This window comes from Bombyx mori, chromosome 18 (assembly GCF_030269925.1).
Source record: "Bombyx mori chromosome 18, ASM3026992v2".
In the NCBI taxonomy this organism is placed as follows: Eukaryota; Metazoa; Arthropoda; class Insecta; order Lepidoptera; family Bombycidae; genus Bombyx; species Bombyx mori.
Window position 1 is genome coordinate 1,544,380 of NC_085124.1, and position 21,811 is coordinate 1,566,190.

The 21,811-nt window shown below is 44.4% G+C and overlaps 1 protein-coding gene across 2 annotated transcripts in view; it reads left to right on the forward strand.

Moving 5' to 3' along the window:
- Positions 1 to 21,811, forward strand: part of LOC101739021 (dopamine D2-like receptor) — a 210,250-nt gene that overhangs the window by 146,641 nt on the left and 41,798 nt on the right. The window contains exons 1-2 of one of the 2 annotated variants that reach the window (XM_004925908.5): positions 3,470 to 3,890; positions 18,032 to 18,516. In XM_004925908.5, the coding sequence (XP_004925965.1) occupies positions 18,127 to 18,516 (390 nt within the window). In that variant the 5' untranslated portion in view covers positions 3,470 to 3,890; positions 18,032 to 18,126. Of the gene's footprint in view, positions 1 to 3,469; positions 3,891 to 18,031; positions 18,517 to 21,811 lie in introns of those variants that run through there. The other variant, XM_021347832.3, reaches the window with a different exon arrangement.

A 21,811-nucleotide genomic window follows, 5' to 3' on the forward strand; every position in this document is an offset into this window, starting at 1 on the left:
GGGTCTCTGAGTGGGACAAAATTGATTTGAATGGTCAAAAAAAACTGTAATTCCAACTCCTTTGATCTCACATTCATATGAGGTCGATGGTAGTGTAGATAATATATCGTCATGATAATCGCCTTATCGTAGCCGCCGCTGACTACTCCCCGAATCCTGATCATGCAGGAGCCAGTCACCGTCGACGCCCTAGACACGTCCTTACGGATCCATCAGATCCAATAACCTTTGCACTAGACGCCTTCAGCTCTAGGAGCAGGCTTAGGGACCTCGGTAACCGTACTCGTCGAACTCGACAAAGAGTTCGCCGTGCAACCTAATCCATGAATCAGCTCGCTGAGTTTCTCGCCGGATCTTCTCAGCGGGTCGCGATTCCGATCCGGTAGTAGATTCATTCGCGAAGCAGCTACTCTTGAGTTGTTAGGTATCCTTCGGAGGCGCTCGGGTAGCTGTTAGCAAATCCCACCCCTCCTGACTGAGCCTTTGCTCGCCCACCTGTCCTGGCGAAACTGGAAAGGCCTCCGGGCCACCAGTAATCCTTCAATCACAAAAAAAAAAAAAAAGATAATATAGAGATGTGGTAGTCACTCGATAAAATATGAACCGTGGACTCTTTTTCCCGTAGAAATTAAAATAACAAACATGAACACATCCAGCTCCTAGTCTATTCACAGAGAGCATTATGACAAAGTTGTTCGCCTAATAGAATTATTTCTTACGTGTGTACGACGTGCTTCATATTTAATATTCATTTTGAATTCGTGTAACTTCAAAGAGATTCGTGCAAAATATTATTTTCATATGTCATAATAAAATACTTTTCTGTAAGTTTGTTCTTCCAGGGAAGATTTCCGTTACAGTCACGTCAAAGTACGATAGATGGCGCCCTAGTAGCTTCCGTAACAGATTTCGCCATTGCAATATCCCCTACGACCAGTTAAAATGCAAATTTATCAATATTGCTTGCTGACTTAATTTTACTATACGACGTTGTTCCTTTATCGTGGAACGTGTTCTTGAATACGTGTTAGGTAAAATTGGGACATCCAGTATACGTACTAACTAGTCTGGCCATAAATACTGTTACATAAAAACTTTACTTTTTTTTTTTCAACTTTTTAATTATGTTGAATTTGTAACACGTATTATTTTAAAAACTTCTTTCGATTTTGCGCCATTTCACATATTTTTTCGTGTTCATTATAAAATTATAATATGGAATGGGGTGTTAAAGAAAATAAGATCGCAAAGATCGCCTTGCACAAAGTCGGTATGGAGCGTCGGTCATATTCCAGAGACTTCAAAAGCTTGGTATCAGCCGTATGCTCGTATATCGTAATATCAACAGATACAACAACACTTCGTCTGTCGAAGACCAGAAAAGATCGGCGACGGCATTCTGTTAGAAATACAAAGACATTTAATGCTGTTAAAGCCAAAATTCGTCGAAACCCCATTAGAAAGCAAAAAATCTTGTCGCGAGAAATGAAGATTTTGAGTCTTTAATAAATACTAGCTGTGCCCGCGACTCCGTCCACGTGGAATAGCTATTTTGGGCAGCAGTTTTAGGACATATTTTTTGGTTTATAAACACTGTCATTTGGGTATTTAGCAAAATATAATTTAAAGTAATGCTTCTTTAAACACGACATTAAACGTATAGCCATCGGGGATCAATGCATGCAGATTGCTAGGATTGCTAACATGTGACAGAGCTACATAACCGTGTGACCGAGTTGACTGTGTGAAAAGTTGTTACACTTAGATCTACACCCACAACTTTTAGTGTCTGACCTTGGGCTTTATTTATTATCATCACGAAGCATAGGCTCACTGGAAACGCGATCGGTACTAAGTCGTGCTTCCTGTTCTTATAGTGTCTCCCGAGACCGGGCATGCTTTTGCTGTCCGAAACCTCTGAAAGCTGAGACCGGGCATCGACGGGATTTTGAAATATTCATAAAAAAGTACTATCCCTCACTAACTCTCCTTCTAGTTTCATATCATCTATTTTCTCTATCTCTTACATAAATCTAGTCGTTTTACTACCGTAAATATCTAAAGCAATGAACTAGTTCACACAATATTCAATTACCATATACATATGATTCGTTGTTCGCTATTGTTCGGTAATTTCGTTAGGAAAAGTGTTATTATACATACTTGACTTTTTTTTATTTGTTGCTTAGATGGGTGAACGAGCTCACAGCCCACCTGGTGTTAAGTGGTTACTGAAGCCCATAGACGTCTACAACGCAAATACGCCACCCACCTTGAGATACAAGTTTTAAGGTCTCAGTATAGTTACAACGGCTACTCCACCCTTCAAACCGAAACGCATTACTGCTTCACGGCAGAAATAGGTGGGGTGGTGGTACCTACCCGTGCGGACTCACAAGAGGTCCTACCACCAGTGATTACGCAAACTATAATTTTACGGGTTTCATTTTTATTACACGATGTTATTTCTTCACCGTGGAAGTCAATCGTGAACATTTGTCTAGTACGTATATCATTAGGAAATTGGTACCCGCCTGCGAGATTCGAACATCGGTGCATTGCTACATAGAATGCACCGGACGTCTTATCCTTTAGGCCACGACGACTTCAGACTTGATGAAATTCTGAATTTTATATTTACTTTTGCTTACTTAAGAACCGACTCGGCTTGGCTTCGGTTTCTGGAAACGACGACAGTTACGTAGGAACAAAGTTTCTAAACAAATTGAATCCATATTTTTTTTTTTTTTTCGGGTAGAGGGCCGAACCTCCTACGAGGTCCCCGCGCAAAAGGGGCGCGCGGGGTATGTGAGACTCAACGATCTGCATGGTGTTGTGAGCAGACCGCGGGCCCAAGGATTTTAGGACCCACCCACTAAACGACTCCCCTGCATTCTTACACCCGACGTCCGATCCCCTCCGAGGTCAGAACCCGGAAAACAAATTGAATCCAAATTTATGGATTTTTTTTTATTGCGGGTCGGATGAACAACCTTGCGAGCCCATAGTCTCAGTGGAACATGCACGGCTCATTATAATGGCTAGCTCATCCTTCAAACCGGAATACATGACTGCTTAATGACCGAATTAGGCAGAATAGTGGTAACTACCCGTGTCGGCGTACATTACAGGTGGTAACACGTCTTGTGAGTCTGCGCGGGTAGATACCACCACCCTGCCTATTTCTGCCGTGAAGCAGTAATGTGTTTCGGTTTGAAGGGTGGAGCAGCCGTTGTAATTATACTTGACACCTTAGAACTTATATCTCAAGGTGGGTGGCGCATTTACGTTGTAGATGTCTATGGACTCCAGTAACCACTTAGCACCAGGTGGGCTGTGAGATCGTCCGCCCATCTAAGCAATAAAAAAAGTACACAAAATGAAAATAATAAATTAAATAACACTATGAGCGTTTGTGCATGACTGTACGTATTCTTTAGTTCTATTAAGAGACGCGCCTAATTCAATTGCTCCGTTCAAGTCTAGCTCTGTTCTTGTTGGTGTTAGTTACTAATGTAATTTACGTGATTTTAATATAACATTTTGAGTATTTTACTACTGTTTGTGTTTAGTGTGAAATGAGTGAATAATATAATAAAAATCTAAAAAAAAATTAACGAAGACAAAATCAGTGATCGGACCTTACTAGAATTCGAGATAAATATTAAAATGTTTGTGTACGTGCAATAAAAACATTGGTTGTTATGAAAAGATACATTTCAGTTGAAATCTTGTGTTGGAATTGGTCGATATTACGACTTCTATCACGGCTACTATCGTCTGATTGTCTCAAACACCAAACATGTTTCACAAAAGCATTTCAATTTGCGAATGTATAGAATCGATTAACGAACCCAGATACAGAAGAAAAGAGGAAAACCTAATGGAAGGTAAATCTAATATTATTCTCATCTAGTGTAACTATATATTAAACTGAAAAACGTATACATTACATATGCGACGAATTTCTCCTGTGTTACGGGTACCGGAAACACATAGGATCCTAGATAGGCTTTTTTTTTTTTTTTTTTTTTTTTTTTTTTTTTTTTTTTTTTTTTTTTTTTTTTTTTTTTTTCCTACCTATGCTGATAGCCTTGAGAGGCTATTTCAGCTTCGCCCTAACGTTAGTAGGTGAGCTCGCGGGGCTCAACCGGAGAGTTGCTAACACTGACCCTAGCAAGAGCAGTGCTTCGCAGAATCTACCACCGGATCGGAAACGCGACCCACTGAGAAGATCCGGCGAGAAACTCAGTGGGCTGTGTCTACGGGTTAGTTCGCTCGTCGAGCCCTTCGTCGCAAGCGACGGGTTCGACGAGGACGGTGACCGGTGCTTGTGGTGCCTAAAAGCACCGTTAATGGATCAGGAGGATCCGTAATGACGTGCTTTGGGCGACGTCGACGGTTTACCATTCGGTCTACTGGGTCGGGTATGTAGTTTCCAGCGGCTACGATGAGAGGGTTCTCATGTCGTGCCGCCTTCTCAAAATGGCGCAGCGATGCCGACTGTAGATACTTACTAAGAGAGTCGAGCTCCAGGTCATCGTGGAGATCCACATTCCTAAGGAACCATGGCGCTCCGACGGCTATCCTGCAGAATCGTGATTGAATAACCTGAAGGGATTTCAAGTGAGTGCGGGCTGAGTGAGCGAACACTACGCTTGCATACGTCATGACGGGGCGTATACAAGTTTTGTAGAGAGTTACCTTATTGCGGAGGGACAGTTTGCTTCGACTACAAAGCATTGGATAGAGTCGTCCTAGAATAAACGCGGCGCGGTCGCGTACCGTTTTTATATGGGGACGGAATGTCATCCCTCTGTCGAGGGTGACGCCTAGATATTTGACCTTCGAGACCCACGGAATGGGCTGGCCAAAGAGAGTGATGGGACTAACGGCGGAGGTGTTTGCGCGCCTACTACGGAGTGGGATGCTCGAAGTGATGTTCGGAGGGCGACCCCTTTTGAAGAGCACCGCTGCGCTTTTCGTGGGGTTGATGTCTATTCGCCACTTCCGGAACCACTGTCCCATGGTGGCTACTGCGATCTGGAGTCGTCGATGAAGCAGCGACATCTTCCTACACGAGTAGTAGATAGCCGTGTCATCGGCGAAGAGCGCTAGATGGGTCTCCGGAGACCGGGGTATATCATTGATATACAAACTAAATAATAACGGGGAGAGCGCGGAGCCTTGCGGGACTCCGGCGGTCAGTTGACGGGGACGAGAACGAGTTCCCTCTACTCGATATCGAAACGAACGGTTCGACAAGAAGTCTCGTATGATGAGCACGAGTCTGTCTGGCACTCCCATGTTGTACAGTTTATAAATTAAACCGTTGTGCCAGACTTTGTCGAACGCCTTCGCGATGTCGAAGAAGAGGGCGCCGGTCGGGATTTGTTTACGCCTATTTAGTCCTATCAGAATGTGCTCCGTGAGGCGGTGCACTTGTTGTACGCACGAGTGTTTAGAGCGGAATCCGAACTGTTCGTCTATGAGAATTTTGTTCGCGGTAACAAAATCCCAGAGGCGTTTCCTAAGGAGCCGTTCGTAAATTTTTCCTATCGTCGAGAGGAGACTAATCGGACGGTAACTAGAAGTTTCGTTTGTCGGTTTGCCCGGCTTATGTATACCGATAACGTCCGCTTCTTTCCACACCGCGGGAAAGATGCAGTGCGTCATAGCGGCATTTAAGATTGTAGCCAACATTGCTATCAGTTGGACTGGCAAGAATTTTAGCGCGCGGTTGTGGATGCCGTCGGAGCCGGGTGCCTTCCTAGGTTGGAGGTTGTGGATCGCGTCTCTAACTTCGTCAGTGGTAATGGGGGGTAACGCGTCCGAGGGCGGCAGGGAAGCTCTGCGCTCGACCTCCCTGTCGACTAACTCGGTGTGTTCGGGGTCCGCGTGTTGAGTGCTGGTGGTGCACTGCTCTTGCAGTGCATCGGCCAGCAGCTCAGCCTTGTCATCGTCATCGAATGCCGGTGGTTGGCCTGAAGGGCGTACGAGGGGAGGCATAGTAGCGGTAGTTTCGGATTTGAGAGTCCTAGCTAGTCGCCAGTATGCTTGGTGGGAGGGCGCGAGTTGTTCTAAATAACTATGCCAATTATCGTTACGCGCGTCGCTTAAGCGGGAGTGGACTTCGCGTTGTAGACGACGCATCCGAATCCGGTTTGAATGCGTGGGAAGACGATCGTAGGCCCGGATTGCCGCGTTCCTAACTCTTAAGAGATTCCTAAGATCGGGGGACAGTCTGATGCGGTGGAAGCTGTCCTCCACATCGACTTCTTTTGAAGATCTAATGATCGCGGAAGAGATGTGATCGGTAATGATGTTTATGGATTCGACGGTGTCCTCGGGGGATGGATTCGAATCCGGGCCGCAAGGGAGGATTGGCGGAGCGGCGTCGGCTAGGCACGTGCCCAGCTTATTCCAATCCACCATGGTCCTCGTAACAGTGACTGGGTTGTGAGGGCGACCGAGCTGCATAACGACAGGTCGGTGGTCTGAGTCGAGCTCTGACATTGCTTCGATGGAACGCAAGCGCAGAGTTACGTTCCTAAGCAATGCCAGGTCTATAGTGCTCGGACGGAGCGCGATGTTATACGGATAACATGTTGGAGTTGGGGGACCGACTATTTCGAAGGTGAGGTCGTCTATAAACGCGTCGAGACGCCTACCGTTCACGTTTGTACGATGGCAATTCCACCTAGTGTGGTGGCAATTTAAATCGCCTGCCAGGATGACGGAGTCTCCCATGCCGAACAGTGACTCGATGTCACTGCTCAGGAGGGGCTTGTCCGGGGGGAGATAAACGGATGCGATGACGATCGGCTGGTGTCCCGTCAGCGAGATACGGCACACTGACGCCTCGATATGTAAGAGCGAGGGAGTATCGAGAGGGACAACGTGCAGGGCCCGTCTATAGTAAATGGCAGTCCCGCCTTTGGAGGCGGTGAGTCTGTCATTCCTAACCATGACGTAGTTCGCGACTTTCGGGTCGCGACGCGAGGGCTTCAGACAGGTCTCCTGCACTAATAAGATATCTATAAGATTGTCGCGGAGGAATTCGAAAATTTGATCGCGTTGACGCGCGAGTCCGTTAGCATTGTAGAATGCTAACGTAAGGGAATACGGTTTTTCTCTACCTTTTTGCGCCATTGATTACCGGTAAAGATTTTATAACGTACGCGACACGGACTCGTAAACGTCCATGTGATCGAACGCGGCCGCGAGCCGCTGTTCGGGGGTTGTCGACCTACGGATAGCGTCAGCGAACGATCGCAGACGGTCGAAGTTCACCGCGGTGACGAAGTCGCGCACGAGCGCGAAGTCGTTGGCGGCAGAGGGTTGCGGGGGACGGAACGCGGGCGCGGGGCGAGGTGCGAGCAGGGGCTGAGGCGCGGGGCGTGTCGCGAGCGGGGGCGGGGGTGCGGTTTGCGTTCCCGCCTTCGTATACGGCAGCGGCTTTTTCCACGCTGAAACCGTGGGAACTGCAGCCGGCACGAAGGCAGGTTTCGGCACTGAGGGTGCCGAAGTCTTTGGGCCGACGGTTCGCGGAGCTGGGTGGGTTGGGCGTTTTCGCGGAGCCCTGGGACATCCACGGTAGTTCGCGGGGTGCCCTTGCTTAAGGCATAGGACACAGATGGGAGGTTCGGTCGCGGTTTCCCTATCTCTAACGCAATCTAGCGTAGCGTGATCGCCGAGGCATTTCACGCAGCGGGGGCGCGCGTGGCAATTACGCGCCGAGTGGCCATAGAGTTGGCACCTGTAGCACTGCCCGGGAGTGCCACGCTTGTGGGGGGCTTCGATCGAGATCCCGGATAGGCCGCAAATTGTCGTGAGACATGCGATCTTCTTTTTGGCCTCCGGGGTGGGTTCTAACGCCACGAGTATCATATTATAGGGCTGTTTGCCCCGCCCGCTGTGCATCCGGTGCACACTAACTATCGGGAGGGCCTGAGCGGTCAGATCCTCCTTAATGTAGTCTATTTCTAGCTCCTTAGGGACTCCGCGTATTACTACGTGGAGCTCGCGGTCCTCCTGAAGAGCATAGGTGTGGAAACCTATGTTCTCCTTTCGGAGGTATGCTGAGAGGGCCCTATGGTCGCCCGGCGTTGCGACCTTGATCTGAATCCCATGCGCGACGTTACGCGCATGGGTGTAGTTAATTTTATTTGCCTGAAGGGCCTGGGACACGCGATTCCACGCTGTCTTCTCTTGAAGTATCAGCGGGGGCGGGGCAGCTACTTTGGGAGCGGGCGCGGGCTTGGGACGCGGCGGTGGGGTTACGCGGCGCGCGGAGTCCGACTCCGGTGTAACTACTACTTTCAGTCGAGAGGCGGACGCAGATTTCGTCTGTTTTGTCGTGGAGTTCCGGGACTCCACGGCGCGAGTACGCTTTTTACCGCGCGTTACGGTTTGGAACCCATCCGAAGTTCCAGGCTGAGGGCTTGACGCGGATTCGAAATCCATCTCCGATTCGGTATCGGAGCCTGAACTTGAAACGATCGAGGTCGCGGCGGACGTAGCGCGTGATGACGTAACCGACGCGGGCGCGGGGGTGGGGGTAGCGCTAGGCGCTTCGTGAGTCACATCGTCGGAACGTGCGCTCGAACTTAACGCGGCGGCGGGGGGCGCGCGGCGTGCCTCCGAGGCACGGTTGAAATACGCGGCGACGGACGCGGGGGGGGAGGGATTGCCACGGGAGGCCCTATACGCTAAGTACTCGGCCCTAATTGACGGGTACCTATCCCGGAGGAACCCGACAATGTCACTAGCACTTTCACTGACACTTTCTTCTTGCTGCATTTTCGGTCTTCTTGCCCGGGGGGGGCGGCCCCGGGACTTTTGTTGAACTCGCCGAAAGGCGAGGCCCCGGATAGGATTTGTAACCCCCCTGTGCTGCAGGACAGCAAGGAGCAGGGGGGGGGAATGCCTATGCCGTGAAAACGGCAATCGGCGGGGAAAAGGAAAGGAACCCGCTCGGGCTGTATAGTGCTACAGCAGGCAGAATCGCGAGCGGGGGTCTAGTCTTGAAAAAGACTGTTCTTTTGGGAAAGGTTAGGAAATCGCTAGCCTGTGAGTGCCACAGGAAGCCTGATCGTAGCGATTGGTTTTGCCTTGAAAAAGGCAGTTGGTAAAGGGTGAGTTCGCGGTTACAAAACTTTAGCGCACAAAAATGGACTCCGAGACGCAAATCGCAAGCGACCAACGGATCGGCACGTCCGCACTACCGAATTGTAAGCACGATGTATTCACGGTCACTACACTGTCGAGCACAACTGTGAGTTCAGAGACGCAGCTCGCAAGCGGGCCACGGATCGGAAAGCACGTCCGCGCACGACCGAGTCGTGAGCGAGAATGATTTATTTGTTACCTTAATCCTCTACTATAGGTAGCTGAGAGGGAGAACGCAATAAAAAAAGTGTATCACACGGGTGGCCAATAAAACGTGTTTATATACATTAAAAACCCTTGGATCTCGTTACGAGCACACAAACAGGAAATCAATTTATCTTATCCACCAGAAATTGGGTACGGTGCCGTCACATCCGCGAATGTTGAGTGGGCTTCGATAAATCACAGCTGGACGCGTACACAACAAACATGCTCAGCAAATTATCGCCTGGAGTCCTATCCGGGAATACTATAAATCTGGAAAAGGTTAACGAACTTTTATACGAGTGATGCTTAATTTTCATTGCCTGTATAGCCGGAACATCAGATTTAAAAAGGTTTGTATTTTTACTGGTGGTAGGACCTCTTGTGAGTCCGCGCGGTTAGGTACCAACACCCTGCCTATTTCTGCCGCGAAGCAGTAATCTGGGACAGCCGTTGTAACTATACTGAGATTTTAGAACTTATATCTCAAGGTGGGTGGCACATTTACGTTGTAGATGTCTATGGGCTCCAGTAACCACTTAACACCAAGAGTGAGAAAATAGATAGAGCGCCTCGCGAACTACTCGACCTTGGAAAGAAAGAGAGAAAGCGAGCTAGTTTGTTTCTCATAAACACATTCTTTTTACGGGCGTCGGCCATGGATGGCCTGTTATTACTTTTTCATTGCTCCTGTAGATGGCCATAACATATTAACTCTTCTATTTTAAACTTTATTTTTAAATAAGTATTAAAAAATGTATTTATTTACTATATGTAATTTAAGGTATATAGTAAAATATAAATGTCGTTTCTCTGATACACAGCATTCCCTATTACAAGACAAATTTTATTTAAGGATAAAAAATTAAGAAAACCACAATACTTCTTTCACGCATACCAAGTTGCACGCGCACCATTTTTTTTTTCACCAAGACTTAGCACTAACGCACAAATTGCATAGGGCTGTCATTCTAGAAGCTGGCTTCGAATTGATGGGACATCCTCCATATTCACTGAACCTAGGTACCCTAATGATTTCTACCTACTTCCTTACTACCTACTTCCGCAGTTAAAGGGACATCTCAGGGACCATAAATTTGAAGATGATGACGCAATAGCCACCGAAATACGCACTTATTTAAAAGATTAGGAAGAAGTTTTAAAAATAAGGGAATTTTAGCTTTAAAAATATAAATATATAATTTATAAATCTGCAAGCTATATAATACTGATTCGTCGAAAAATAAAAAAACATTTCATAAAAGATAATTTCATGAAAATAATTATCGCTTTTTATAAAACAATCCCTAGTTTAATATTCATTACTGCTGTTGTTTATTCATTACAAAGCTCCGCGCAGAATCAAGTTAAACAACACTCAAGCAACAGGAAAGCAATGTCATTACATTCCTGTTAAAACACAAAATACATTTTGTAGGCAATTAATTCGTATACACAATCCAATTTGTGGGGTCGCGAGCTTATTCTCTAGCGATGTAATTATATTGTGTTTTACTGGAATAACTAAGATCAAGTCTCGTTCTGGTAGTGACTAAAAACTGACAGTATAATAAGCTGATGTTAAAGCGTCATATCAACTAGTATGGATAGGTACCACCACCCCACCTAATTTTAGCGCGAAGCGTTGCGTTCCAGTTTTAAAGGTGGGGGAGGTGTAATATAGAACTGAGACTTAGAACTAATGTTTCAAAGTTAGTAGTTGTTGATGTCCATGGGTTCCGGAAACCGTTTAAGACCCAGAGCCCCTGAGTTCGTTCACCCGTCTAAGCAATAAAAAAAAAGAAGGTAATAGTACTTGCGTTCCCCTTGAGGGGTGCTATGGGAGCAGCCATTACAAGCTTCCTCGGTTCCAATGATAAAACCTCTGCTGCTTTTGTTTGTTGAAGAATTATTTTTAATGACAACCCGCGCTCTGACCCTTTTACTGCGATAAGCCTCACCGACATCAAGCAATGCTTGTGCTGTGTGGTCATTAACCTATCAGTCGTTTTTCTGATAGTAACGATAGCCACTGCCCTTGTCGATTCTTCTAACACTATAAAACTACCTTCTGCTTCAATCTAGTTTGCAATCAAGTTTATAAAATAGCTAGCCGTACTCGCTCACTTCGCTGGACATTTAAAATTAACATTATTATTTATTATCATTATTATTAGGAAGTCCAACACTCATATAAATATTAGCCTATCCATTAAGCACATGTATTTTCTACATGGATACCGAGTTTCAAGTCAATCGGACGCACGGTTCAGTAGTTATAACGGAACATCCGTAAATACCACTGTAGATTCATTTAATAGTATAGATTCTGAGCGAACTTTCATCCAAATCAGTTCAGACATTCTCGCGTAATTAAATAAGAAACATACAAATTCTCACGTTTATAATATTATAATGAAGATTATTTATTAGTAGATTAACGACCAGAGGCGTCGTCATCTGAATGTCAGAAATGCCAACACTCGTTTTCAGAGGCGTAAATCCCAATGGTGTTAAAACCCGCCCAACAAGTACTCATGGCCTAAATCTGTTGTGAGGCCGCAGAAGATCCACCCCGGCTTTAATAACTAAGTAAGGCTGATACAGAACACGCTTCGAAATTTCAACTAATCAAACATTCCATTAATTATGAACATCGCGCTAGGGAATGCGGTTTTATTTGCGCCAAAATTATTATTGTTAATCGTTAGCTGGTGGTAGGACCTCTTGTGAGTCCGCGCGGGTAGGTACCACCACCCTGCCTATTTCTGCCGTGAAGCAGTAATGCGTTTCGGTTTGAAGGGTGGGGCAGCCGTTGTAACTATACCTACTGAGACCTTAGAACTTATGTCTCAAGGTGGGTGGCGCATTTACGCTGTAGATGTCTATGGGCTCCAGTAACCACTTAATATCAGGTGGGCTGTGAGCTCGTCCACCCATCTAAGCAATAAAAAAAATTAGCTATTTATATGAGTTGTAATGGTTGCTGGCTTTGTCGCAGACTTGGAGCTTCCAAGAGGATATTGCATTATATATTAGCGTTTCCAGTGTAAATTTCAGTTTTAATGGAACCATTAGACACGCAGTTCTTGTTGAGACTAATTAATTATTTAACATAACATTACAGCAGTTATTTTGACCTTTTTAAGTATTAACACTGATGATGTTTGGGCCCAATGTAAGCGTTGTGAATTAAAAAGTCGGCAATTAAACACCATCTAGGTATTCACAGTGACAGAATGCTGCACTTAAAGCTCACATGTGAACTTGCATGTGGGGTTTTAATATTTACATTAAATTACGATTGATGTAGAAAATCAAAATAAAAAAAATTAAAAACTTTTTTCTTTTTCTTATTTTATTATTGCTTAGATGGTTGGACGAGCTCACAGCCCACCTGGTGTTAAGTGGTTACTGGAGCCCATAGACATCTACAACGTAAATGCGCCACCCACCTTGAGACATAAGTTCTAAGGTCTCAGTAGGTATAGTTACAACGGCTGCCCCACCCTTCAAACCGAAACGCATTACTGCTTCACGGCAGAAATAGGCAGGGTGGTGGTACCTACCCGCGCGGATTCACAAGAGGTCCTACCGCCAGTAAAAAAATTCAATTCAGTCTCAGAAATTTACTATCGGTAGGATAGACATTTATAACTCACCATTTATAATTTATAACTCACCAAAACCCTGCTTAGCGAGTGCGTGTGCCAAGCCTCAGTTCGCGAATTATGGAGAACACCTGTCAAAGGTTATTCAATAAACAAGTATTCCACATGACCACGACTGCCCTGCCAAGAGCGACTGACTATGATGATGATTAACTGGCGATGATTCGCTAGAGAGCGCAAACGGATACTGTTACGAGGCGGTTTCAGGAGCTTTAAAAAAAAAGGAAACTGTGATTGACATTGAGCTTATTGAAATAAAGTCCACTGAGTTTCTCGCCGGATCTTCTCAGTGGGTGGCGTTTCCGATCCGGTGGTAGATTCTGCAAAGCACGGCTCTTGCTAGGGCCAGTGTTAGCAACACTTCCGGTTTGAGCCTCGTGAGCTCACCTACTAGTTAAGGTGACGCTGATATAGCCTCTCAAGGCAAGCTTACGTAGGAAAAAAAAATTTGAAATAAAAGTTTAAAAGAGCTGGTCAAAAATGTACATGTGTTTCCACTTCTAAATCGAAATCTGTTCTGCTACATTTTTAGTAATAAATCGCTTTTTATGTATAAAGACAATGCGCCCGGAACTGCTTTAGTCTGATTTTTAATACGCTTTTATTATTGATAGCGACCCGCCCTCGATTCGCTTCGGAAACATTAACACACATGAAACCAAAAAAAAAAAAAAAGTAGCCTATGTTCATCAGGGACAATGTCGACTTCTAATGGAAAAAGAATTTTTCAAATCGGTCCAGTAGTTTCGGAGCCTATTCGAAACAAACAAACAAACAAATCTTTCCTCTTTATAATATTATTATTATTATTATTATAATATTATTATTATAATTGATTTATTTGATTTGATTATTATTTTGAGCTCCTTCAAAACGTCGGATTAACTCGAAATTTTGTATACTTATTAAGGACCGATGACAATTCAATATTTAAAAAAATATTTTGAAATAATTTAAATTCAACTAAAAAATGAAAAACAAATAATAAATAAATAAAACTAACAAAATACGCTTTTATAGAAAATCCAACTAAAAATAGAAAAGAAATTTTAATAAATTTGAATTAAAAATAGTGTAAGAAAAAATGATTTTATTGTAAAAAAAAGCGTGGGGTGCATGGAATCAGTAGTTATAAATATTTTATGAACAGATATGAGTAGAGGGGTTATTTTGATAATATCCTGAAAATACCCCGCGATTTTTTACAATAAAATATTTTTTTCTTACACTATTTTTAATTCAAATTTATTAAAAAAATAATCTATTTTTTAGTTGGATTTTCTATAAAAGCGCATTTTTTTAGTTTTTTTAAACTATTGCTTTTTATTTATATTGTGTTGGTATTGAGGGACATGTGTAACAAACAGTACCACAGTCCTGCCTATTTTCGCCACGAAGCAGCCATGCTTTCCGATTTGCAGGAGACTTTCTTGACGGCGGCTTCTATCTACATTTAACTTCAGTAACCTCACTTAAGACCAGGTAATCTGTGAGATCATCTACCTGTCCACGGAAATGAAAATATCAATCCCTAAGATCCGTAAAAAGCTGATGGTAATGATATTGCGGACACAGTTAATCATTGAACAAAGTCTACTTTTACTTTTTACTATTTTTTTATTGCCTTTGTAGGTAGACCGTATGCTCGGCCCACCTGATGGTATGTGGTTACCGTCGCTCATGGACGTCAGCAATGCCAGGAGCAGAGCCAAGCCGCTGCCTACCATTAAGTACTCTCCGCAAGCCTCGTTTGAAGAAGGATGTGAACTTAATGTGGCTGTTACAGGAGTACATTGTTGTTAGGCGGCAAAAACAAACCCAATGTGCTGCAGGAGACGCTTGTTTCGCTGTTTAGTAACTTAATATTACTTTCCCTAAGTCCAAAAGTAATTAAGAAAGATATTTTGAGCTTATTACTGTTTCGTCGACAAACACAGCTGCTATTCGCAAAACACATCAGAATCAAGCATCTTCGTTGGATTCTGGTGAGCAGCCTTTTCCACTGAGTAAATTGCCAAATAGCTCAAAGGCAAGGCATCTTATCTATACTATAATACTATAAAGAGGAAAGATTTGTTTGTTTGTTTGTATTGAATAGGCTCCGAAACTACTGAACCGATTTGAAAAGTTCTTTCACTGTTTCGAAACTACACTATTCCGGAATGACATAGGCTATAATATTTTTGAAAAAATTACGGATCCTTACTAAAACTCCAATAATGTAACCCAAGGTGTAAAAAAATTACCTACAATAGTCTTTACATCGCGTGCCCTGCGAAAACTATTGATGATATAATAAAATAATGTACTACGACTTTGTAGAACACATTTTTTAAAAAAGTGTCGCGACAGCATATGTCTAACTATTATAGTTAGGCCGCAATAAGTGTTCTTTTATTTAAAAAAATAAAACAACGTCAAATATCGTTGAAATATTTGTTAAAGACCCGAGCGGAACCGGAGCGGGCCGCTAGTCTATGTATATGTAATTCGCACAAGGATTCCAACATGCTATCTATATCTATACTAATATTATAAAGAGGAAAGATTTGTTTGTTTGTTTGTTTGTTTCGAATAGGCTCCGAAACTACTGGACCGATTTGAAAAATTATTTTTCCATTAGAAGCCGACATTGTCCCTGATGAACATAGGCTACTTTATTTATTTATTTTTTTATTTTTTTTGTTTTGGTTTCATGTGTGTTTTAATGTTTCCGAAGCGAAGCGAGGGCGGGTTGCTAGTACTAAATAATACTGGCCGGTGGCTGTCGAATGTGGAACACTAGTTTTTTTTATTTATTAAATATTCAACGGAAAAAACGACATCATCGTTCCAAGATCATTTCTCATATCAACTACTAAATTTAAAGGGACAAGCCGTCGGCCGATGGTGATTTGACAAAAGCGGTCGCAGACTGTGAGAACAGTACAGTATATAGTAGTATAAGTAGGCTATGTTTTACTGGCGGTAGGACCTCTTGTGAGTCCGCGCGGGTAGGTACCACCACCCTGCCTATTTCCGCCGTGAAGCAGTAATGCGTTTCGGTTCGAAGGGCGGGGCAGGCGCTGTAACTATACTTGAGAACTTAGAACTTATATCTCAAGGTGGGTGGCGCATTTACGTTGTAGATGTCTATGGGCTCCAGTAATCATTTAACACCAGATGGGCTGTCTAAGCAATAAAAAAAATGGACATAACTCAATTCACAGATACATATGTTTAATTTAACATTGTAAAACACATGTGTAAAAGCTTCCTAACAAGTAATGCTTCATCAACGCACGAGTTAGCATTCAGCACGCTTGACTTCTTACCTTCTTCAACTGAAACCGACAAGAGTTCCTGACAGGTTTATTAAGGGTTGTACGCATCTAAGCAAAAAAAAGAATCACTTCGATTGCAGTCCGCTTCAGTCTTTTTCGACCTCAAAATAGATCAAAATGAAGGATAAACGATATTCAGATTAAACATTGAGTCCGTCTTTAATGACGACAGCAACCTTTACTTTACGTTGCTTATGCCGAGTGTTCTTCAGCACATCAATACTATGGAAACAAAATACGTTTAACGAATCGCATTAAAATTAAACTGTAAGTAAGGACCGTACTGTTCTCCGTTTACGGGAGAGATCTTCCATCTCACTCTATCGGTAATTGGATTCTGTACCATTATACTCCTCGTGGCGCGCTGTTTACAAAGCTCGTATTATTACTCGACTTCATTTACTTTGACACTTGAGTTGTATTACCGATTAATCGTTATGTCGTGTTGAGTATTCTTTTAAGTCGCGTGTTGGAGAAGATTGAATCAATGAGGTCCCAGTTACTCATCTCGCACGCTATCAGCGACGGTAGCCCCTTGATATCAGAATACGAGCTGGAAAAATCACTACCTACTATTCTTTTATTGCTTATATGGTTGGACGAGTTCACAGCCCACCTGGTGTTAAATGGTTACTGGAGCCCATAAACATCTACAACATACGTATTACAGCTTCACGGCAGAAATAGGCAGGGTAGTGGTACCTACCCGTGCGGACTCACAAGAGGTCCTACCACCAGTATTCTGTATACTTGGTGTTCAATGATTAACTGTGTCCGCAATGTCATTACCACCGGCCTTTTACGGATCTTAGGAATTGATATTTTCATTTCCCTTAACAGGTAGATGATATCACAGATTACTCGCAACCTCATTCCTGTCAGTGTTAGCGTAAAGGATGATTTGGTGGTTTTCAGACCACCGGTATTTTCATTTTGACATGTACCATTCGTGTCACTTTCTATCGCACGATTTTTCTCCATCTGTTTATATCTGGGGCAGTGTGGATTGCATTGCGAAATGTGGAATCGGGAGGGGTACGAATCTGGTCGGGCCAACGTATTGGGCTGCGCCCCCCAGGCCCTTTCTATCCACTTTAGCGGTCACAATGGGCCTGTCGAGGTTAATTACATCATACTTTGTAATGTGCCCGAAGTATAGGTATTATATAATTATATTATTACCTATATGGTACAAAGGATTGCGAGGTTGAAATGGCAGCAGGTAGAGCATAGCTCGTAGAACACATAACCGTTGGGGCCAAAATCTTCTCGAGTGGCAACCGAATCCCGAAAGACGTAGCTTGGTGGGTCTCCTCCTAAAGTGTACCGATGACATGTTGAAGGTCACAAGAACCCGTTGGATACCGGCAACACAAGATCGGTCGTTGTGACGAAACTTCGAGAAGGAGCATTGGATACTGTTAGGGCGGGCGACCAATGTTTTTCGTCCTAACTTTCTTTTGCTGATCGCGTTCTCGTTAAAGCTATCCGAGTCAGCAAAAAAAACCTATATTACAGAACTTATAAATAAGTTTATTTAAAATTAAAAGGTTATTTCATCAAAAGTTACGAACGACGTATTTTTACTTTCATAACGTAATTTAATCACAAAATAGTAATCAAATCGTAAATTAAATGAGGCTATTTTCTTTTTATTTTCAGAAAACCGCATCATAAATGACTGTGTGGCAAGATCTTCACCCAAACTTTGATCTCGGGCTGACGTAACTCAAACAAGAGAGACCACCGAACGCGCCATGGAGATCTGCACTCGCCAATGCCAGAACAACAGCCGGATAAACTTCACGGATGACGCGGATTCATTACGAAACCAGACTTTTACCGAAACATTCAATTCGATTGACTCCGAATTTAAATCGAATTCGAACATATACGAGGAGCCATTCGTAGTATACGAAACTAACTGTACTTTTGAAAATGGAACGTGCAGTGACGTAGAGTACAATGTCTGGGCGCTGTCGCTACTGGTTTTTCCAGTTCTGACGCTCTTTGGTAATGTTTTGGTCATACTTAGCGTGGCAAGGGAGAGGAGTCTGCAAACAGCCACAAACTACTTCATTGTCAGTCTGGCGGTGGCCGATCTGCTTGTGGCCGTCGTGGTAATGCCGTTTGGCGTTTATTATTTGGTAAGTTGGACACGTGGTGTCAATTTTTTTTTTTTTATTGCTTAGATGGGTGGACGAGCTCACAGCCCACCTGGTGTAAAGTGGTTACTGGAGCCCATGGACATCTACAACCTAAATGCACCACCCACCTTGAGATATAAGTTCTAAGATCTCAGTATAGTTACAACGGCCAATTCAAAATCTTCTTCTATATCGTTCCCTCACTACTGAGGATCGCGACCACATGTTACGTTCTTCCACTGTGCTCGATCATGGGTGGCATGGACTGCATAGTCCAGACTACCACCTAATGCTTCTCTTGCTAGATCTGACCATCTGGCTGGTGTTCAAAATCTAACCATATAATTATGATTTAGTGGGGTAAAGAAGACATTTCAATGCACTAGCTTTTTTTATTTCTTTGAAGGGTGAACGAACTCCCGGTCTGTCTGGTGCTACGTGATCACTGGTACCTATAGACATCAACAACGTAAAAGCCGCCATCCACTTCGAGACATGAGCACTAAGGTCTCAGTTTTTAAGGTATTCTACCCCACCCTTCAAACGGAAACGCATTACTGCTTCAGCGCAGAAATAGGCAGGGTGGTGGTACCTACCCGTGCGGACTCAAGATGTCCTACCAGCAGTAAATACGCAAATTATAATTTTACCGGTTTTGATTTTTATTCCACAATATTGTTCCTTCGCTGTGATAGTCATTCGTGAACATTTGTTAAGTACGTATTTCATTAGAAAAATTGGTACCCGCCAGCGGGATTTTAACCATTATTTCCTCTGCGTTACATCTGATCGACTAGTAAAGAGCGCCTTATGCTTTAAGTCCGCCAATGTATGTAACCTCTATATGATTTATGACATAAATCTTAAGAGGTTATAATCTATATCTAATCCTGGCATTGCTGAAGTCCATGGGCGACGGTAACCACTCACCATCAGGTGGGCCATATGCTCGTCTGCCTACAAGGGCAATAAAAAAAAAAAAAAAAAATACTAATGTTATAAAGAGGAAAGATTTGTTTGTTTGTTTGTTTCGAATAGGCTCCGAAACTACTGGACCGATTTGAAAAATTATTTTTCCATTAGAAGCCGACATTGTCTCTGATGAACATAGGCTACTTTTTTTTTTAAATTTTTTTATTTTATTTTTTTGGTTTCATGTGTGTTTTAATGTTTCCGAAGCGAAGCGAGGGCGGGTCGCTAGTCTCTATTTATAAAAATGAATTGCTTTTCGTTAGTCTCTTCTTACTGGTGGCCCGAAGGCCTTTCCTGTTTCACCAGGACAGGTGGGCGAGCAAAGGCTCAGCCAAGAGGGGTGGGATTTGCTAACAACTGCCCGAGCGCCTCCGAAGGAGACCTAACAACTCAAGAGCAATTGTTTCGCGAATGAATCTACTACCGGATCGGAATCGCGACCCGCTGAGAAGATCCGGCGAGAAACTCAGCGGGCTGATGCATGGGTTAGGTTGCACGTCGACCTCTTTGTCGAGTTCGACGAGTACGGTTACCGGGGTCCCTAAGCCTGCCCCTAGTATTAGAGCTGAAGGCATCTAATGCAAAGGTTATTGGATCTGATGGATCCGTAAGGACGTGTCTAGGGCGTCGACGGTGACTGGCTCCTGCATGATCAGGATTCGGGGAGTAGTCAGCGGCGGCAACGATAAGGCGATTATCATGACGCATAGCCTTATCGAAGTATCGTTCCGACGCTGACTTCATGTATTTCCGAATTGATTCGAGGCCCAGGTCGTCGTGTAGGTCAACGTTCCTCACGAACCACGGAGCCCCGACAGCTAACCTGCAAAAGCGGGATTGTAGGGATTGGAGGGTGTCTATGTGTGTGCGGGCCGCGTGAGCGAACACCACACTCGCGTAAGTCATGACGGGCCTTATGCAAGTTTTGTAAAGTGTCACCTTGTTCCGAAGGGACATTTTACTCCGCTTACAGATCATGGGGTAGAGTCTACCGAGAATAAACGCGGCACGGTCACGGACTGATTTTATATGCGGGCGGAATGTCATCGATGCATCCAGGGTAACGCCCAGGTACTTGACCTTCCTGGCCCAGGGTATGGGTTGTCTAAAGAGAGTAATCGGGGGTGTGAGATTCCTCCTCCTAATCCGGGAGGAAATTCGTGTGGAGCTTCCCCTCTGAAATAGCACCGCAGTACTTTTCGCTGGGTTGATGTCTATGCGCCATTTTCGGAACCACTGTCCTAGGGCTAGGGCTGCGCTCTGAAGCTTCTTCGCGATTAGGGACTTATTTCTACTAGAATAGTAAACAGTCGTGTCGTCGGCGAATAAAGCTAAATGGGTCGGCGGCGACCGGGGAATATCGTTGACGAATAAGCTAAATAGGAGGGGTGAGAGGACAGAGCCTTGCGGGACTCCAGCTGTGAGAGGTCGTGGGGAGGAGCGGGTTCCCTCGACTCGATATCGAAAAGAGCGGTTCGACAAGAAGTCCCGTATGATGAGCACGAGACTATCCGGCACGCCCATGTTGAATAGTTTGAAAATCAAACCATTGTGCCAGACTTTGTCGAACGCTTTTGCGACGTCGAAGAAGAGAGCTCCCGTGTATAACGGTTTTGGTCGATTAAGCCCCACAAGAATGTGCTCCGTGAGGCGGTGCACCTGTTGAACGCATGAGTGATTTGTACGGAATCCGAATTGTTCATCGATAAGAATGCCCTTGGATGAGACGAAGTCTCTGAGGCGTTTGTAGAGCAGACGCTCATACAGTTTGCCTAGAGACATGAGGAGGCTAATCGGGCGGTAGCTCGTCGGATGATTTTTTGGTTTACCGGGTTTATGTATGCCGATAACGTCCGCTTCTTTCCACACCGCGGGAAAGATACAGTTCGCCATAGCGGCATTGAAAATAGATGCCAACATCACGATGAGTTGGACGGGTAGAAGTTTAATAACGCGGTTGGATATACCGTCGGAACCGGGAGCCTTGCGAGGACGTAGGTCTTTGATCAAGTCTTTAACTTCCATCGGGGTGACGGGTGGTAACGCATCAGAGGGTGGCAAGGAGGCTCTGCGTTCTACCTCACTGTCTACTAATTCTACATGAACAGGGTCCACGGATTGAGTGCTGGGCGTGCACTGGGTTTGCAATGTATCGGCCAGCAGCTCTGCTTTTTCGTCATCATCGAACGCCGCGAGTCGGCCTGAGGGGCCTACGAGGGGGGGCATAGTTACTACCGTATCCGATTTGAGAGTACGAGCTAAGCGGTAGTAAGACCTTTGGGAGGGCGCGAGTCCTTCTAAGAAATCAGACCATCTGGCATCT